General features: G+C 32.2%; 2 protein-coding genes across 7 annotated transcripts in view; one reads left to right on the top strand and one right to left on the bottom strand.

The window, feature by feature from the left end:
- LOC126738425 (ral GTPase-activating protein subunit beta) overlaps nt 1-15,255 on the top strand; it is a 35,262-nt gene extending 20,007 nt beyond the window's left edge. For 4 of the 6 annotated variants that reach the window (XM_050443758.1, XM_050443760.1, XM_050443761.1 and 1 more), the window contains 14 exons: nt 1,522-1,644; nt 1,706-1,884; nt 2,950-3,162; nt 6,030-6,122; nt 6,179-6,319; nt 6,475-6,656; nt 6,977-7,200; nt 7,272-7,395; nt 9,265-9,479; nt 10,348-11,090; nt 12,348-12,524; nt 12,594-12,709; nt 12,966-13,096; nt 15,020-15,255. In XM_050443758.1, the coding sequence (XP_050299715.1) occupies nt 1,522-1,644; nt 1,706-1,884; nt 2,950-3,162; nt 6,030-6,122; nt 6,179-6,319; nt 6,475-6,656; nt 6,977-7,200; nt 7,272-7,395; nt 9,265-9,479; nt 10,348-11,090; nt 12,348-12,524; nt 12,594-12,709; nt 12,966-13,096; nt 15,020-15,131 (2,773 nt within the window). In that variant the 3' untranslated portion in view covers nt 15,132-15,255. Of the gene's footprint in view, nt 1-1,521; nt 1,645-1,705; nt 1,885-2,949; nt 3,163-6,029; nt 6,123-6,178; nt 6,320-6,474; nt 6,657-6,976; nt 7,201-7,271; nt 7,396-9,264; nt 9,480-10,347; nt 11,091-12,347; nt 12,525-12,593; nt 12,710-12,965; nt 13,097-15,019 lie in introns of those variants that run through there. The other 2 variants (XM_050443759.1, XM_050443763.1) reach the window with 2 other exon arrangements.
- On the bottom strand, nt 15,175-21,131 carry LOC126738426 (39S ribosomal protein L22, mitochondrial). The gene is made up of 4 exons (XM_050443765.1): nt 20,761-21,131; nt 15,639-15,852; nt 15,470-15,583; nt 15,175-15,352 (listed from the first exon to the last, which is right to left on the bottom strand). Exons 1-4 carry the CDS (start codon nt 20,962-20,964, stop codon nt 15,246-15,248), a joined length of 639 nt encoding a protein of 212 aa, XP_050299722.1. The 5' UTR covers nt 20,965-21,131; the 3' UTR covers nt 15,175-15,245.
- Between the last annotated feature and the right edge of the window lie 226 nt (nt 21,132-21,357).

Raw genomic sequence — 21,357 nt, forward strand, 5'->3', positions numbered from 1 at the left:
AATATACTTTTTAAATTACTGGAATAATTGATATAGGCTGAATGATACTGGAATATTTGAAATTTCTGTTACAGTAGTTAAACGAAATGAAAAGTGGAGATCGGGATTAAATTTATTATTAAGAAAATATTCAACTATTTCTCAACTATTTCTAGGCAGCTATCTGAAGGGCTATAAATTGATTAAAAATAATCATTAAATCTGTCAGGTTTTGAAGGTTTACAGTTATTTATTGCTTTCCATAATTTTTTACTATTGCTTCCTGTTACTTTCCTGCCTAATCACCACCAAATTACGTAGAAAAGCCAATCGGTTAAACTCTTAGATAATTTTTAAGTTTAGTAGTAAGTATAAGGTTTAGAAATCCTTGACGTAGTTAATGCAGCATGTGTGTGTCAAATGGTGAACAAATGTTGCTCGACAAAAACTCGATTTTTTCAACCACACTACGAATATAGTAAATATTATCACAATTTAATTTTCAGCAAGAAAATCGATAGTCCTATGGAAAGAAAATCGATCTTATCAAAAAACCAAAAGTTGCAATAAGACCTGTACTTGATTGGTACTTACTTTCAACCGTAATCCTAATGTCACAATGTATTTCCTGGTAATCTGAAATTAAATCAGCATTTAGAGTATTAGAACGTACAACATTTGTCGGCTAGTTACAATAAATTAAATCAATTATACGGGTGGGATTACTTTATTTTCTGGACAAAATCATATGTAGAAAAGCAATCCAAGAAAATATTATCTGAAAAATTATTTACTTTGAAGTCGCCGAGAATTTTTAATATTAATATATTGTGAACATGCAAGGGATAATATATCATACAAAACCATAAACACAATGACGTAAATCTCCTTTGGAGGCAAAATCAACATCCAAAATAGACGGTTATTATATGTAAAGGCACTTTAGCTCATTAACACAAACGGTTTACATATGAAATCAATATGATTACTGAACTGGTATCAACAAGTTAAAACTTAAACTTAACTGTTTTAAAGACCTGATGATCCTCCAAATTGTCGAAACACACGTATGCCATTCTAATTTGTGAGATTGTGACCTTGGGTGTTTTTGTCAAAAATGGTTATGTTACTCCTGCTCACGAAAGTAGGTTATAATGTACTGGGTTGATAAAAGTATTATAATTTTATTGAATTTTGTAAAATGTATTGTATTTTATATGTAGCTTTTTTTACGCTAAGTAAAGGTTATTATTATTCTTTGTCCAAAATCTCCACCAACATCATCGGCAGATAAGTTCACAGATGATTTTGGTAAAGAAGTTTGTATAGCATTAGCGTAAGTACAGTTTCCCTTGGAGGTTATGTTTCATGTTTTAGTTTCGTAAAATGAGATATATGTTCCAAATTTACAAAATCTGCTTTTTTATGCCTTTTGGCCACTTATATTTTTAATATAGCCACATCTTCTTACAACATGCTCCTAATACCTAAACTAATGATTATCGCGTTTCAATCATGCAAATGCATTTTCTATACTTTTAGATTCTACTTAGCAATCACCCTAGGACTAAAATCCGGCAATAAGTCTAAAGAATGCGGGGAATGTATGGTAGCCATCCTAATAAACTCTCAGTCCATTTTCAGTTTAGATTTAGATGGTGTCAGGTGAGTTTAAAGACAACATTGTTTAAATTAATACGACAAAATTTGACCGTGATGTTTTTAGGACATTGATTCCAGCATACATTTCCGCCCTGGAAATTGTTCTTCCCGATAAGGATTTGAAATTAAACGGAAACATAAATAAGGTGGAACTTAGGAGGGCGGCCATAAACCTTTTGTTGTCTATTTTGGTGTTGCCATTGCATTTTCAAAATTGCCCAATTAAGGAACTTTATAGTGGAGGTGAGATAAATTGAAAAGTTCTGCATATCATGTAGAAAAAATGTTTACAGACACAGATATACCATGTATATGTCCTGTAACGAATTGGGCACAAGTTAATTTATGATACTTGATATCAAAATAAAGCGTTCAAGCTTATATAGCCACAAATAATATTGGTCTAATAAATACTCATGAATTTGTTCGCCTCCCTGTACCCGTTTTCATATTGAGCATCTATGCAACAACACAACTAAAGCTTTGTTTCTCCTGAATTCGAGAGAATCTATGGAGAATCGAGTGAAAAGCAGATTATATGAAATGCCTTCTGGAGGGTAAAAAGCATCAACTTGAAAGAATAGATACTTAAGAAACTTTCGTAGATTTTTTTCCATAGAATACTTATGAATTTCATAGTAAGGGCTCCATATAACAGAAGTGTATTCAAGTTTAGAACGTACAAAGCTACGGTGTAATAATGGCATGCTTATAGTCTTTTACCAGAAAAGATGGAATACCGTCAGGCCAGCTAAGTTAGCACGAAAAGTTAAATAATAAAGGATAGGCTTATTAGTATACTGTTTAAGTAGGAAACAGAAGAAAAGTGGTATCTGCCAAACGTGTCTTTGGTTATTGGCTTCCTCAGAGTAGGATAACCAGAGAACCAAAGAAAAAGAGAAAACTCTGGTTAAGGGTGTATCACTCAGCTATCCTTCTTTAGTGTAGATGCAGTATTTTTTCCTTCCAAACCGGAGGTACAAGAGCTTTTCGCAATTTCTTATATTTTTTTCTCGCCTTTCTTTCCTTAGTTTTCTGGTGTCTCTGCCACGAAGATACAAATAAGCCGAAACACGTCGGCAGGTACCATCTTTATTTACTCTGCATCCTGACTTACGGAGAATCCCAACAAACATAACGTTTTATAAATCATTTTGTTACAAAAAGTGTATTAAATTAGTAAAATCAATACCATTAGAAAATTGATCTATTTATCACTTTTATACAAACTAGAAAAACTTACTTGTCACTTTTAAAAACAATGGATTAATTAATGCCCTATATTGATAAAACACGTTTCTTCGGCAGGTTCCCTCGACAAACCAGTTTCATTTTCGATCCTGAAACCGAAATTAATGAATCTTCTGATGAATGCCCTTCAGGTGGAATACGACCCACAAAATACTCACATGTTGTTGGGTGGACTATTTTTATGTGTGCAAGATTCTGCCCTTTATGAGACTGCTGAGCACGTAACTCAATCCGTAACCGGTGAAAACCCAGGAAATCTGTTGAGTAGCGGTGAGTATAATATGTATGTGCGTAAATTATTTTTATTGAGTGTTATTAGCGTTCTTTGCATCCGTGTGGCTATTTTATATAAAAATCAATTACGTTACATATGTGCATACTGTTTATTCTTGTATTCATTATCCACATATATATAGAAACTTCGAAGAAAAGCGGGTTAGAAACATATATAAAACTTCTTATTTAATTGTCCAATATTTTAACATGTATTTAATAACTTTTTGAATGCTAGATAAGATACTTACAATAAAATTAATGTTTTTTATGTATTAAGCTTAAAATACATAAAAACCCTTATTCTTAGGTCAATAGATTGTCAATGTCTTATTCTCACTAAGCAAAATGCAAGCGTGAGAAAAAATGTTTTATTTAATTTTTGCAGGTGATAAACAAATACATCATAATAATATTCATATAATAACAAAAACTGCACAATACCAACAAATCATGCTATACTAATTATATCAAGATAGTCAACAAATTTATGTAATATTGTAACGATACTGTAAACACCGAGAAACCAGCTGATTCTCCGTCATTCCGGGATGACACAAGTGGCACACTGCACGAAATCTCGAACGTTCTGCCGAGTATATAAGGACCTGCATCCCCAATTGAAGTCAGTTGTTAGGTGCAGTTAAGTTCGGAGTATTTGCGCGAGATTTAAATAAATATCTCTAATATCCGTAAGTGATCGTGTTCTCATAGTGAAGTCTGTAAATAAATTATTCCACTATTTTCGATTATTTACCGCACCTAACGAATCGGAAAAATGCTACAATATCTAGGGTGTCTTTTTAATATTTTGACAAAATGCAGGGTTGTACTTACGGACGAAAAACTCTAGTACTTGCTTTCTACGAGATTATCTGCTAAATTAGAGGCTAAATTTAAATGGAAAGGAAAAGAAATACCAATGCCCTGGAAAGAAAGTGTTATAATACCCATACATAAAAAGGATAATTATAGAGGAATATTTCTTATTAGTACAGGATATAAGATGTTCTCCCTAAAGTTATTGGAACGATTGAGCACCAGTGTAGAGTATTAAGTGGAAGATTACCATTGTGGTTTTAGAAAAAACCGATGGAGAAATGTTGTGAATACAACAGAACATTGCACCAGCTATTTATAGATTTTACATTATAATGTAATTTACATATCTACCTATAAAATAATAATTTATTCAATACCTTTTAATCTCACTATCCTGATTTTCATACAGTATTATATGTAAGCAACCGCACTGAAAGGTATATTTATTTTTTATTTGATGTAGTACATGTTGTACAGTGTAATGTGCGGTAGGTTACTGACTTTGTCCAAAGGGTAGTTACATACTAGCAAGATATTGATTTTTTTAATGTTTCAGAACTTTGGTGCATAAAGTTTTGATTTCAGAGCATATTTTGATAATAAATTGTTAATAATTGAAGCTCATTTTGTGTTTAACTATTTGTTATATTTCTTTTTAAACAACATCCTTTTTGTTTATGTGAGAACCAATTTGCCAGTTAAAGGTTCTTACAACTGCACTTTAAATAAACACATTAAACTGGATGGCGCCCACAATTTAAAATAATCTCTAAATCTTTAGAATAATTCATGCCAACCCACCACCAATTAATGTTCTCCAGACTGATGAGCTGCCGATAGCATATGTGCCACTTTATTAAAGATTTTCAACATCAGTCAATTTAAAAAAAAGAGAAATCTAAAGGTCTAAGAGGTTACAGTATACAGAGTATTACAAAATTCGGTGCAAATATTTTAAGAGCGTATTGTGCAAAATGCTTTAAAAAAATCGATTATTTGGAACACTGACTACAGTTATACGTCAAATCTTTTAGAAATTTGCAAGTCCTAATTGTTTTGGATCCTCTTGATATTTTCTGTCCCAAAAATGGTGAAAACTCAGTTTTAAATAAGGATTCAGAGGGGCTTACCCTTATGATAGCCAATGTTTTCAATAAGAAATTTGAAAATGTAGAATACTGTCTAATTAGCCATCAAAAAACCTAAAATTATCGTTTTTGCATTTCTTCGATAAAATTAATTTGATGTCACAAAAATTAAAGCCCACTTCGTTGTTTCTAAATTGATAGTAAAATGGAGTTTAGTAATGTCCCCTGTTCGTTTATCACTGAGTTTCTCTAAAACGCTTAATTATATCGGAAAAATGCAAGAGACAAAAATTTTAGATTTTTTCATCGCCAAGTAGATGGTGTTGCTTGATTTTTAAATTATTTATAGGAAACATAAACTAGGGGCCATCAAAAGGGTAAGTTCCTTTAAATTTTTCCCTAAAATAGATTTACATGATTTTTGAGATGTAAAATTAAAACAACACTCAAAAAACGGGGACATGTAAATTTTCAGAAGAATTGACGGATAATTGTAGTTACGGTTCTAAATAATCGATTTTCTTTATCAATTTACGCCGGCTATACCTTTGAAGGGAGGCATTTTTGGGATACAAGTTTATATGGAAAAAAAGTCTTAATTTAACTACAACAATACGCTCTTAAAATATTTGCACCGAATCTTGTAACATCCTGTATATAGAAGAAAGAAATCAGCTCATCGTACGTTCATTCTTACTCCTATTCCCTCATTTTATACTTCACGTATATTTTATTAAATCTCCATAATTATTGCTCTCACTCCCCACAGGAGGAAATGTTAAAGATATGTCAGTCAATTTAAAAAAAAAAGTAGTTTTATTTATGTTCCTCACCCGGTACTAATCAAACGTTATTTACATTTTTTTTGGTGTTGTTTATCTTTATTTTAAATTCATTCATTTATTATTGAATTATTTAAGCTTTAATTTGCGTACGCTTATATATCGTATTTAGCTTCAGATACTGCCAGCACCATAAGCATGGCTAGTAGTGACCGTTCAATCACGCCAGATCAGCGTTCAATAGATTCACATGATGCACCGTTAGGTAATCAGTATTAATAAATGAAAGTGCAAATGAAAAGTTTTTAATTTTTTTTTAAGACTCTGCCCATGCCCTTTTTGTCAGAGCCACGTATTTGGTGTGTCACCGGCTAATTTCCTCATGGAAAACCGATTTAAATGTCTCTTTGGCTGCTTTGGAGTTGCTATCTGGATTGGCCAGAATTCATATTAAGGAATCAGGTAACAGTATTAAATTTAGTGTGTCTCATTTCTGATAAAATAATTACTTTTAAATATATTTGACGCAGCCAAAAAGTTTAAAGGTAAATAATTATAAAATATGAAAGTAACTTCGTAATTTAATTTTGTTTTAATTTGTTCCATATATTTTACAGATGCGATGGAATGTAAACGTGCAGTTAAGTGGCTCTGTGACTACATAGTTTATCAATGTTCGAGACCACCCCCAGCCCATTCCAAAGATTTACATTCCACCATTGTAGCGGCGTTTCATTGTTGCTCGGTTTGGTTGTGCGAACATCCATATTTGTTAAAGGATAAGGATTGTTTAACTACGGTAAGAAAAATAGTCCTGTATCAATTTTGTTGTTACTAAAGTTTAACTAACGTAGAAACTTCTTTATTTTAAATCAGTTAACTACAATAATTTAATAATAAAATCGTGAAAATAAAATAATTAAGAATTTAGACTCTTATGGTTAGTGAACATATTTTCATACCAAACTCATTCATTCTTCATTATTCATTCACTCATTTCATATCAACTACTTGGCAAAAACATTGTATTTTAGTAATACCAATCTCTTTTTTCGGAATCTTGATTTCAATATCTTAAAAATCGTCCTAAGGGTTAAATAAGCAGAATTTTTTTTTCAGGTACTAGAAGTGTCCGAACTGGGTGTGTCTGGCAGTAAATCAGTCGGAAAACCAAACGAACCTATAAAAATGAAAGAGGAAAAAGAACTAAAACCGGCTTCGATGCGTGTGAGAGATGCAGCTGAAAACTTGCTCACCTGTATTTTGGAACAGGTCGCGTATTTTCCTAACCAGTGCGGTCCAGAATCTATTAGTTCCTTACTAAACGAGACTTCTTTATTAAGGTTTGTATAACTATCACTCCATATTGTATAATATGACAAATAGAAAACGTAAATGTTTTATTATTGTTTAGACAGTGCAGTTCATCCAATGCTACTTACAATGATCTTTCAAATGCCGTGGAAAAGTTCAGATATTTCGTGACTGAAGGATCGGTTATGTTAGCGCTTTTAGAGGAGCCTTTGGGTAACGATCAGGTCAGTTTTATATTATTTTTTTGGAATTGTAAATTATATTGGAAGTGGTATTTTCTGGGTGTATTGGTCAATTGTTAAAGAAAACTATTTGTTTTTCGCGAACGTTTCGCATTATATTTAATTGATCTTCAGGTCTCTAAAATAGATAGAAAGAAATGGTATTTAACATTTTTTTTTCTTCTATTTTAGTCATTAGAGTAGCTATTTCGAATTCAACGGAAATTTCTATCAACAAACTTTTGGACTTGGTATGGGTAATTGTATATCACCGATTTTGCAGATATAGTGATGTCAGAATTACAAAATACTTGCCGCAGTAAACTTTCTTTTTCTGTGCCATTTTTTAAGAGATGTGTCGATGATATTCTGACGGAGATACCTACAGGGTGTGAGGGCGAGATTCTTCAAGTTTTTAATTCGTTTCAGCCAAAACTACAGTTTACAATAAAACTAGAAGATAATCACTCTATCTCATTTTTAGATACTAGAGTCATAAATAACAACAATAGACTCCTCATAGATTGGTATCACAAACCCACATTTTCAGAGAGATTCATAAACTATTATTCGAACCATCAACTCAAACAAAAAATTAACATCATTCGAAACTTAAAATATCGCGCAATATCTCCCTCAAGTCAACAATTTTATGAAATATTATCTCATTCAGCAATTTATAATTAAAAATAGTTACCCAGTTTCCCTTATTAGAAAGATACTATATACTGACCCTACTACACATCCGTCAACCAGCATCAGAGCCATAAACCAAGCGTACTTTAAGATTCCGTATATCAAAGGTTTAACGGAACGGTTAGATCACTCTCTTAACTGCGGACAAATAAAAATTTCAAGTAACGCTTTCAGTAATATCAACACTATAGGATGCAGAGTATTTAGCAAAAAGAAAAGTGAAACTCATGCATTTGCAGTCAGGTATTATGTACAAAATTCCTTGTAACAATTTTGGCAAGAGTTATGGAGGACAAACTGGTAGATATCTCGAAAAATGTATTAAGGAACACAAAAGAGATGTCCTAAAGAAAAATTTTATTCACCCTACAGAACTAGTTGAACATGATAGAGAACTGGAGTATTCTTTCGATTTTAATAACATACATATTCTGGATAAATATAAATAATAAAGATTCTTAATTAATCGCAACATAAGTGAAATGCTACATATTAAAAAGCATAATACTGTCAACTTTAGACGCGACACTGAAAACTTAAGTTCTGCATACTCAAATCTAATTTATAAATTACCTACTTAAATACCGCAATCAAGCAACAATACTCCATTCCTAACATATTAAACCAATTAATTTTTTATATATATATATATATATACATACATAAACACACATTTTTCTTCTGTAATTTTTACACCTAGTAGTAAATTTCTTTAGTCTACCGGTTTGTGCCATTTTATCAGATTTCAATTGTAATTCCTCCTCTACGTAACCGCCCTTTAGTGTTATCTATGTTTTTATCCCTGTGATATGTATTTTTTAATAATTTAACGAGAGAGAACTACGATTTTGTTAAGTATTTTTGAAAGTTTTCCTTTTCCCCCCTTCTTGAAGCTCCATGATATGCATACATCAGTCATTGAATGTTAACTTATATTTTTTATAATTTTTTTTAACAAATGTTTATGGGAAATAGAAGGAAAAATACACAATTACCTAATCTATTTTAGAGCCCTTAAGATGAATTAAATATAATTCGAAACGTTGGCGAGTAACAAATAGGTTTCTTTAACAAATGACCATGGGTGTATACCCACAAAATACCACTTCCAATAAAAATATCTGGTCACAAATTCACAGGAATTGTAAATTGCATAAACTTTTACTCATAATAAAGGATCCGCAACCGACAGTAACACTTTTAATAAGGGGCCCGTTCGGTCGTCATGCATGGACGATGCAATTACGACATTTACCACGACACAAATCGGGAACGAAATCGTACTCGTCTAATGCGTGTAGGCCGGTAGCGATGGAAGATACTCCAACGAGGGCTCAAGTGAAACAGAAGTATTTTCCGGATAGTGTCGATAGGGTTCAACAGTGTCAAGTGTAAGTAATGTTTTTGATGCTCATTGAATCATTTCACATTATCTATGATATGGTATGTAGTATAGTCACTCGGCTCTCCTTGCCCTTCTACACGTGATTTAAAGTCAATGAATGATACTCGCAGAGTATAATGTTTTTGCTTTATTTTGTCATTGGTTTTTCTCCATTTTTTTAAAATGGTACCTACATAATATCCTGGAAGAAGGTCAACGACAAGTTAATATAACTTGTCATAGAAAGTAGTGCAAAAATTTAAGTAATCATTTGGACTATTGCATTACTCTTTTCAGTTTATTTGTTATCTTTTGTATATACAAAAACTATATAAGAATATTATAATATTTGTTTTTAGTTTTCAGTCTATTCTTTGTTTATATTTATATGATTGTTTTGTTGCTTTTAGTTTTATACTATATATCTAATAATAAATAGAAAATTGAAATTTGAATCTCTCTCTATCTCTGCCCAAGTGCATTTACCCAATATGATTATGCTTAGCAAGCCGGTCTGCATCGTTACCTTCCACGCCTTCACATTAGGGATACTAGTCGGAAGTTAATTCTGTAGAATGTAAGCGCTTTTAGGGCAACGTGGTTATCTGACAGAATATATTCAGAGATGGCTGTATTGGTAGCATTTACCTCTCCTTGAAAGATTCATCTGTTCACTAGACTAAGGACCCTGCTTCTAAGGTTCTGCCCGGTTTTGTAGCAGTCCCCAATCGCCACTTTAAAGGAACCACTAAAATAAAATTCCACTTCAATTTTATCTGTTCACCATTAAACATAAATATACATATTTTTGGGTGATAAAGAATACAGAATACAGCTATATGTTAATGCTAATGAACTTGGAATAACTATTTTAGGGATCAATCAATACCAACATTAGAATCCCTGCTAGAAAACAATAGCCCTCTGAGGGAAGAAACGAATTTAATAAGCCAACTGATAAACCGACAAAGTACCGTGGAGGCAAACTTATATAAAATGCAAAACCACCAACCGGAGGAGTGCGTCCCTCCTCCGGTTTGTCACGAATTTCAAACTGCCCGGCTATTTCTGAGCCATTTCGGCTTATTAGCGTTAGATGAAGAGGTACTAATTATTCGCTTTCTTTTTAGTGATGACATTAATCAAAGTACATTTCAGGACAATCCTCACACTACCCCTAACCTAGTGGCGCTGGACAGTAGTCCTACGGAATTTTGCAAAGACCTGCAAATCCTGGATCAAATGAGCCCCAGAACATGCGATACAGTACACATTTTTTACGTAAAATCTCAGCAAAATAACGCGGAGAGTATCGTAGGAAATTCACTAAATCCCAATTCGATTTCTCCATACTTTTTCGAGTTTATTCATACTTTAGGATGGCCGGTGTGTGTCGATAAGCATCCGGGTTGGACGGGACACGTTACTACTTCATGGAAATTAACCGGAGACTCGGAAAAGGAAAACGTCTCAGAACGGGCGCAGAATCAGAAGAACTACGATGGGTCGCAGCACGTGCTCTACTGGGCAGACGCATGTTCCGAAATAGCATTTGTGGTGCCCTCCAAGGTCAAACATGCAGACCCTTTGGGGAAATTTAATTCGGGATCATTATCTTGTAAGTAGATTTTTTTTATCATGCTTTTTAATATATGTAAGTTTTGTAATATCAAGTTTAAAACATGACTTGTTTAAAAAAAAAGAAACATGTTAGTGTGAGATCATGGTTAAATAAGCCGAAGAAAATTGCTACAAAGATACATTAATTTACATATTTTTAAGGTAATATTATAATCAACGCAAGGAGCCTGAAATCAAGTGTTAATCATTCCTTTCTTTCGTTTAAGAAGTAGGCTTTGAGATGAAAGTACCTGTTTTTAATGTATGGCTTTAACTTGCACAACTTCTAAACAATTTTATCGTTTGACATTATTTATTGAGTTAACATCAATCTTTTAACATGCTTCACACCGTATAATTAATTTGAAATTTCAGCATTTTCAAATAATTAAAAATGCGAATTGTTAATTTTTTGTTTTATCTCTTCTATTTACGTAAATAATTTACATGTTTGTTTTCAGTATCAATTTTCAATGAAGCAATTAGGTACATTTTTGGACAAATAGACATACAGCGACAGACATGCAGATCTTCATGATTTATTTTACACCTTTAAGATTTTTGATCCATTAATTTAACCTTAAACTTTCATATGAAAGTTTTCTGCAGTAAAAAATTAGCCATACATTTTTAACTAGAATTATATTTACATTTCTTTGTTAATTCGCCAACAAAAAAAACTAAGTTTCAAATATACAGGGTATTATTTCACCCTGAAAATTTTATCAAAGCCTGACCTAGGCTTCCCTATCAGCCTTTCATTTGTAGAGGGATACATTTTAAACGCAAATATGTAGGAGCTTCTAGAAACTCCATTATCTATTATTTATTTATTGGGAATTTCACTAAAAATCAATTTAGAAAATACTTTCTCATGCGCTCAATTATTGAAAAGATGAACAGAGTAGTTAACATAATAATAATAATTTCAATAAGTGAGCGTATGATATAGTATTTTCTAAATTGATTTTTGCTGAAATACCAACTCAATACACTATAAAATAAGTAAATAATTATGAATTCGTCACGACAATATAGATTTTATTCTTAGAATCTATGGGTCTATCGTCCTTTATAAAAATACCCCAGAACATTTTTTTCACCTTATAGCTTCTGAACAACCCGCTATTTTTGTCTACAGTTCATTTTTTTTAGAATCTCCTGTATATTCACGTTTAAAATATATAAAAAAATTAATACATCAAAAACAATCAGGATAGGTGTGATCTTTACTAAATTTGTATCACTTTTTTAGCTTGGAATGAACATTCGTCTTGGTCCGACTCGGCTTCATCAAAACGCAGTCCAGAACTAGATAGTAAGCCAGTGGCGCCCAAGAGGGGCAATAAATCGAATATTCATCCAGAAACCAACACAAAGATTATGATCGTTTGGTTGGAGAGTTTTGAGGATCATTTGAATTTACCTATAGGTAAGCTGTTTTTAAGAATTTTTGACCCCACGCATTAAGATTGAAATGATTTTTAATAATTTTTTGCAGAAGAATTACTGGATTCAATGTCAACCGGCCTGGAAAAGGCTCCAAGTAAACCATCTGACGTGTCGATTATTTATTTGCAATTTTTAACTACCGGCCTATTTAAGATCCATTTGCAGGCAAGTTTAAACTTTTTGCATCTTTATAATATTGAAAAAAAGTATAATTATACTGCACCAAAGAGATAAAGCATCAGTATTGCTATACAGTTAGTTAAGTACGATTATTGATTAAGTTTCTGTTATAAAATATCATTTGCAAATCAGTCAAAAATAGAAAATATTAGTGGAACAATATCGCTGCTTTTTGTGCGAAGATGTAAAAAAAATATGTATTACAAAATATTCAATTATGAAACTAACATTTTAATTCCAGGGCCCGACAGGTAGAGTAAGCTTAGCTTCTCCTTTAATAGATGGCATGATTGTAAGTAGAAGAAGTTTAGGATCTTTGGTGAGGCATACTTGTCTCAATATGGCAAGAAGGAAGAGGTTGGATCTAGACAAGTAAGTATTTTGCTAACATTTAGTGGCGATTTCCTTATTACATTTTAAAATTATTACATACATTGTAATAATTTTTGAAAATCTAGCGAGATTTCAACTCCGAAATTGTTGATTATTTACGACAATGCACAGTGGTCTGAAACAGCCCACTATTTAAAAATTTGTATTTGTATGTTTTCGAGGTCGAGAAATTGGAATTTAACGTCAAAATTGCAAAAAAAAGGCAGATACGATATGGTGGCAAAAATTGCTGTAAGTGAAAAATCGGGGTTTTTGAGTTCGGAAAAATCAAATTTGGTATCATCGCATCATCATCAATCAGCCATTTGCATTCACTGCTAGATATAGGCCTTCCCCATTTCTGCCCACTGTTATTTATTTTGAGCGCGCTGCATCCAGTTGATGGTTTATCGATCTTTCCCTCTTGCGTTAAATTATTCTGAGCAGAATGTGACTGTCAGAGTTAAATTTTAGCCTTCGTAGGTCATAACCGGTAAAATGCACTGATTAAAACCTTCAGCTTTAGACAAATTGGGATATTACTCTTAAACACATCCCAAGTCTGTCATATGCAGCTCAAAAGAGCCCAACTCTTCATTTTATTTTGTATGTTTGGTTGTACCTCGAGATTTCTGTTTCATGGCTCAGATATGTGTCTCTATCCACCTACTCCACCTTAGAATCACCAATAGCAATATTTTTACTACGGACCAGATTCGTCATAAATTTCGTTTTTGATATATTAATTTTTAACCTGAGCACATTCTTTCTGAAGATTTTCCAGCATTTTCTATCTTGAAGGTTGTTAGACAACAAAGCTATATCATCCGCAAAGTTAGGATCAGGATGAACATGATAGCAGATATGATAAGGCCATCTGCATCGCGACAGTTGACGTTAAATATTCAAAAATTGATACAGAGGTTTTATGGCCTAAAAAGTTCGATTCGATATTCAAATTTTAAAAAACAAAATGGTGAATTTTATATGGCGGTACAAATTCACGAAAAATAACAAAAGGTACGAGAAAATAGATATGAAAATTAACACCACAGAATTCAAGATAAGGTCTTTTCAACACAGAGCGTACGTTCTTTCGGAATGTTTTTATTGTTTTTGATTATAATTAATTTTAATGCATTTGTACGAAGATGTTCTCAAAATACAATTTTATTCTTTATGTAATTTGGCTTACCCGTTTTTGAAGAAAGTTTTGCAACTTTTACCCGTTTGTAATTTTTTTAAAGATATCATTAGTATTTATTAGAAAGAATAGACCCCAGTATAGAGCCTTTTGGTACTCTTGTACGAACGAAACAAGAACTGAACAACATTCATGATTTTTTACTATTTGGCGATGATCAGTTAAGACTCAACAAAGAAAAAACAAACACAACATAACCTTGTCACAATAGTACTTTTTAATTTGCCTAGAGGTTAACAAAATACTATGACAATAATTATACTGTTATTCGCTCTAAACTTACTTTTCGAAGTATTGCCCATAGGACAGAACTTCAAAAATAGTAAAGTAGTAGTAAAAAGGAACTTTAAATAGAAGTCGTTCTTTCGCAAAAATATGGTCTAAGCACCCCCTTAAGGGAAATAAATCGCATGGAAATTGTCAACATTAATTTTTCGATTTGTGTCAACTTCAAACCACTATGCAATACTTTATTATTGGAAATTGACGTACCCTAAGATCATGGCTTTTAATATTTTATACCTTTTAAAAAAAAAACAAACTTTTATCTAGACAATTTTATTTGCAACATATTTCCATGGCATCATTTTTCAATTACCTTCGAAATACCCCGTTAAAGACCAAGATATCCATATCTTGGGGGAAAGTTCACTGATAATCTCAAGCCAATTTATAAATAAAAAGCGAATATGAATTGACAAAACTCTTTTCTTTTCTAGTTACCAACCTCCCCATGTGCGAAGAAGACTGAAAATTCAAGAAATTGTACAGAAGTACAAAAGGGAAATGACTAAACCGGAGCTCCTCACCTATTTGTTTAGCAGTACTTAAAAGCAGTATTAAATTAAATAGTTTTAGGCACTAAATAAACTACTTTTATCAAGTTTTAACTTATTAGGCACTACTTTATTTTGTTATAAACGTAAATATTTAATATAAAAAAAATTAAAGAGAATTGGTGACTTTTCTTTTTCTCATTTGTTCTAACCAGGCTTCTAACATTTCATGTGGTTGTTTGGGATGACTTGCATAGTAATGTTCAGGAGGTTCACCTAAAAAAGAGATATGCTGATAATTTTAGAAAAAGTAACACACTCAGTATTTTAAAATTTGATTTTTTTTTACTCCATACTGTTCTAATACAGTAAAAATATGTAGTTGTTATGTACCTTCTTCCAGCCTGACAAAATAATGACAATGAAAGTACTCCACAATACCAAACCTTTGTCGTCCATGCCTCCTCATCCCCTTTATAACTACCCCTTTGCCAACAAAAGATTCAGCTAAAAAATACTTTATTACTAAACAAATAAAATAATATTCTAACTGGTCACCTACCAACCCACATATTACTTGGATACTCCACATTATGTTCCTTCAAAGCTAATTCCTTTGCCTCCTCTATTACTTCCCTGACATCCTTTGCACCCTTTTTTGGTATAAATTTCAGCTGTTTAATGGCCTCATCCACTGACATGCCCCTCACTAAAGTTGCAATATACCACATCTTCCATGGGCTGTACTTTATGTTAGTTCTTTGATGGCAAACATACTAAAATGTTGCATATTAAAAATATATGTCGGCTGGGTTATGGTGAAGTATAAAAATATCCCTAACCCTACAGGTAACAAATACTAAAAAACTTTGATGTTTTCTGTTAAGTATAAATTAATTTTTTTCTATTGATAATTTTGTTTTAATCTTATCAGCACTAGAGGGTGAAACTAGCCAAAATGTTTATTTGCAAATAAATGTATACTAGTAAAAAAAATTAAATACTTGTCATTATTTTGTTTATCAATGTTTGCCCTATATAAAGAAAAACTCATAAATGAATAAATTAGTAGGCAGAATGAAAAAAGGATTGAAGAAACTGAAACTTGTTGACTATTTCTAGGTGGTAAGTTATAGGGTCCATTAAAACATTTATATTTTGATTTAGTTGATGGCTAATGTTACATAAAAAGAGTTTATTTCATCAGAAAAAATGTTTGGGGTCACTATCTAAAAATTATTAGTTTTCAGTAATTACACCTAAATAACATAAAATGCTAAAATTTATAAGAATTATTGCATATATAGTATGAACCTAAGCTGGATTATTTCATAATTAATATTAAATTGTCATTAATTACTTTTTATTTTATTTGCCAAGCAAATCATAAAAATGACAATGCAACAATAATTTTAAATAAACCTCAATTATATTCTAATGAAATAAAAATGACAATGTAAAAATGTTGATATATCCTTCAGTGTGCAATTTTGTGCATGTTAATAAAGAATTAAAATCAAATAATGTTTGTCATATCTATGAAACTCGAGCCAATATATAATACTAATAATCTAAATATTCCACAATCTAAGTGTGACTTAAATTTACATTCATATCTAGGACCTAAATTTTACAATTTAATCCCTAAAAATATTAAGAATGTGGTAAAAAACAAAAGCTTTAATATTCTGTTGTCTAAAAGACATTGATAGGAACATTGTGAAAAGTTTTTACTTCTATTTTAAATTATTTTAATTTTATATACTATGGGTATAGATAGTGTGCAATGTTTGTAAATTGAAAAAGTTTTGTTTTTCTATTTTTTGTAGAATATGGTAGGTGATTTTCTCAGTATTCTGGTTTTTGTAAATAAATTTTGTTTTATTTTTTCTTAGCAGCTATGCAAATATTAATAGGTGTAGGTATATTTTAATTATAAAATTTGAAAAAGAAATATATGTACATACTAATTATTTATTTATTATGTAGACTTATTATAGATACCAGGTGCATACAAATTTTCATAAATTTAGGAACCCTTTAAATAGAATTTATATTTTTTTTTCTTGTTGAAATATTTTAAATATGTATTTATATTTTTTGTTATACAGGGTGTCCGGAAGCTAGCAAGTTGATGCAACAAGATGCAATCCTTTAAGGGGATGATAGCTGACTTAATTTCAAACATTTTAAGCTAAATATGTAGAGGTCGAAATTTGTTTATACATTTTTTATGGCAATTTTTGCATTTTTCTCAAGAAATACCAAAATTTCACACTTAAATGGTAATAGAGCGCAAGTTACAATTAGTATCGGAGTTTCAAAGTTTATTTTGTTTTGTCTAATGTGTATTAATAAAAATACGATCAGTTTCAAGCTTCTGTGTAAACTTGTTAGAAAAAATAGAGATATTGAAACGTAAAAAATAAATATAGAGTTAAAATAAAAATGCTTTGTTTTATGTTTAAATAATTGTTATGCAAATGCTTTCGTCATTCAAACCTCTCTAAAAATATGCCTAGCTTCTGCCCTTTATTTTAAGATATCACTCATGCGGATGCCTGGCCAATTCTCAGAATTATGGCCTCTTTTGTGCGGCAGGTCATGTAAACAAAACTTACTGGATTGGTTTTCTATTATGGGACAGTTCAGGTAAATAAAAAGTAATAAAAACAAAATTAAGCAGAGGTACCTAATAATAGATACTGTAGGGTAAGGGGTACCTAGTAGGTACTTTGGGGTGGGGGTTACAAGTTAGGTACTCGCTTAATAAATAAAAACGTGTGATTTTAGCCTCTTGTTGTTTCGTTCCTCTTGTTTCGCCTCTAATTTTGTAAGATTATCAACTTCATACTGACTGCATCCACTGTGTTTTAAATCGAGTTTCTGCCCGTTTTATTAAACAGTATTGTAAAATGGAATTTACCAACCAAGAGTACGCTGACATTGTCTTCACATATGGACGCGCTAACGGTAATGGAGCTTTGGCACGACGCTGGTACCAGGAACGTTATCCAGATCGGAGGTTACCAAACTTCAGGGTGTTTTAAAACACCTTTCGCCGTCTTACTGAAGTTGGCATTGGGAATAACCCGGCACGTGGAGTCAACCCTGGCCATAATAATGTAGAGATTGAGAAGCAAATACCGGAAGCTTTTACCGCAGACCCTACTGCAAGCGTGTCAGAAAAGTAGCTGAAGACCTTGGCCTTTCTAGATGGAAGGTGTCCATGAAGAAACATGGTCAGTATCCCTTTCATGGTACGGGGGTGCAGGGCTTACAAGAAGAAGACCCTGCAAGACGAATTCAGTTCTGCCGCTTTTTATTGAACATGGACATCGAGGACCCGTTATTCTTAAGAAGTATCTTGTGGACAGACGAGTCCAATTTTTCCAGGGAGGGTATTACCAACTTCCACAACATCCACGAATGGGCTGCCAAAGATGCAAATCTGCACTGCAAAAAACAAAAATCATTTTAGAACAGATTTTCGGTCAATGTGTGGGTCGGAGTAATAGGCAGGACTATTATTGGGCCACATTTTTTACCAGAGAATTTAAATGGTGCCAACTATTTAGATTTTCTACAAAATGATATGCCCGTTCTTCTAGACAAAGCTGGATTATTGGAACGAAAAAGACCAATAATCTTTCAGCAAGATGGTTGTCCAGCGCATTGGTCGTCGGCTATCAGGAATTACTTAGACGACTGTTTTCCGGACGGTTGGATCGGTAGAGGCGGAACCTTTCTTTGGCCTCCTCGATCGCTTGACCTAACTCCGTTGGATTTTTTCATATGGGTCCGGGCAAAGGAGCTTGTATACACCACAGAAATAAGAACAAGAGAAGAGTTGATTCGCAAAATAAATGAAGCATTTGACAGGATGAAAGAAGATATGACCATAAGAGTAACCACCACCGAAGTAACAAAAAGGGCTCGTGCCTGTAGTAGAAATAATGGATTGCATTTTGAACATGAACAATAAATAGTTTAAACAAAATTGTGTTTTTTTTAACATTAAAACCTAAAATAACCCCACAATTGGGGCTCTAATGCTTAGTAGGCTTATGAGAGGTCTCAGTCTAATAATTTTTGTTTACATGACCTGCCACACAAAAGAGGCCATAATTCTTAGAATTGGCCAGGCATCGGCATGAGTGATATCTAAAAATAAAGAGTGTTTCAATGTCTCTATTTTTTCTATAAGTTTACACAGAAGCTTGGAATTGATCATATTTTTATTAATACACATTAGACAAAACAAAATAAACTTTGAAACTACGATACTAATTGTAACTTGCACTCTATTACCGTTTAAGTGTGAAATATTGGTATTTCTTGAGAAAAATGCTAAAATTGCCATAAAAAATTTATAAACAAATTTCGACCTACACATATTTAGCTTAAAATGTTTGAAATTAAGTCAGCTATCACCCCCTTAAAGGATTGCATCTAGGTTCCAGACACCCTGTATACTGATAATAAAGTTAGTAGGGTTTCTCTACAAAAATGGAATGATACAGATGCCTGAAGAAAGGAAGTTTGCTTTTATATATAGAGAATATTTTTCCCCCAACAACCCAAACATAAAACAGATTTTTTAAGTCTAAAACTATAATAATATAATATACAATTAAAATTAAATAAAATCCGATGGCAATAGCATATAACATTGCGTAATTAAAATATTTTAAAACTGTGAGAACTTTGAGTTATACATATTATGTTTTATTAAAATTGCTGACACAGATGAGAACTGAATATTTTGGGTAAATATGTCTAAATATGCTTTAGTATCCAAAGAATAAGTTCTTATTGATAAAGCATTAATTTGTTAGAACTCCCAAAATAATATAAAAATACAAATTTTTGATGATCCTATAATGCAGATGGAAGTCAATTAATACAAAATTACAAAATAGGCACTTTTTCCTATCTTTTGTTAAGTTCACGCCATATGATCCTTATTGCAAAACATCCAGATGCTAGCTTCTAATATATTTGTTTGACATGCTTATCAAATTTCTACTTACTATGTGTTTTTGGTGAGTATGATTTAAAAAATTAATGTACTTTAATGTAATGTAAATATATAATATAAGTATATTACTACAAATAGGCTCGCTAACAAAAAAAAAACATTTCTATTTTAAGAAAATTAAAAAACTTAATCTTAATGTACGTATAAATTATTATTAATAAGATTAAAAACTGTGCTATTTATTATTCATAAACCTTAAATCATATACATGTGGAGATGCCCAACAAGGCATTAATATTGGTAGCTGATTAATTGTGAAGTGTTGTCATGTTTGATTATTATTTTTGAATATTATGGATATGATGTTACTACCACTTCTTAATCAAAACACAATTAGAAAAGCAGAAAGTGTTTATCTTTTTAAGACTACATTACACAATATATATGTACTTAATTACGCCAACAGTGTTAAAGCATATCAAGGACCAGTGCCCAATAGCTCATTTTTCCATTTTCAGTCATACTGGTGCCAAAAGACATTTTTGGTAACCTATTACCCTACTTGCTTTTAACCTGTTACTTTGAGAAGCAGCTTTATGAAAAGAGCAGTAGCTGCTTCTTAAAAATAGCACTTTTGCCCATCTCTAAATTAAATACTACTCCTAGTTTATGATAATATTATAAACAAGCTCAGGGTACTCACTGCTGGTCTAGGATCTTCATCAGGCTTTTGAGGTGGGTAAATCTTTTTGTTTAAGTCAAGCCATTTCTTGGGGCCCTCAGAGTCATTGTTACTCCATGCATGAGAAACGGGGCTGTTATGGAAGGAAGCTAATTTTTGTAAGAAAAGGGGCTGGCACAATCTGCTACCGATTGCTAGGGCTTCTTGGGCAGATTTTAGCGCCATTGAGTTTTGTTATTTTTCTTCTATTAATTTATATTGGCAGTATCTGCGTTGAAAATTGGAGGCTTTTTAAAAAGAATTATGACTATTATATTATTATAGTATCATACACAGAACACAAATACAGTATCATATTGTACACTTGAGGTTAGGGTCACAAAACACAAATTTAGGGTTAGGGTCTAGATCTTCTTCTTCTTTTTTTCCAGCTCATCACCTGATGCGGTGATGCCGTTCTAGTACATTTGTCCTAAATTTGGTGCTTTAATAAAAAATTACCACAGCTGACTTTACTCAAGCCGCAAAATAACAGTTGGCAACGTCGCACCACGTGGGAGATTCGGATCCATTTTGGTAGATCGGTTTACGCTTTGAAAGCGCGGCTCTGCCGAGATG

The sequence above is a fragment of the Anthonomus grandis genome, chromosome 7, assembly GCF_022605725.1.
Source record: "Anthonomus grandis grandis chromosome 7, icAntGran1.3, whole genome shotgun sequence".
In the NCBI taxonomy this organism is placed as follows: Eukaryota; Metazoa; Arthropoda; class Insecta; order Coleoptera; family Curculionidae; genus Anthonomus; species Anthonomus grandis.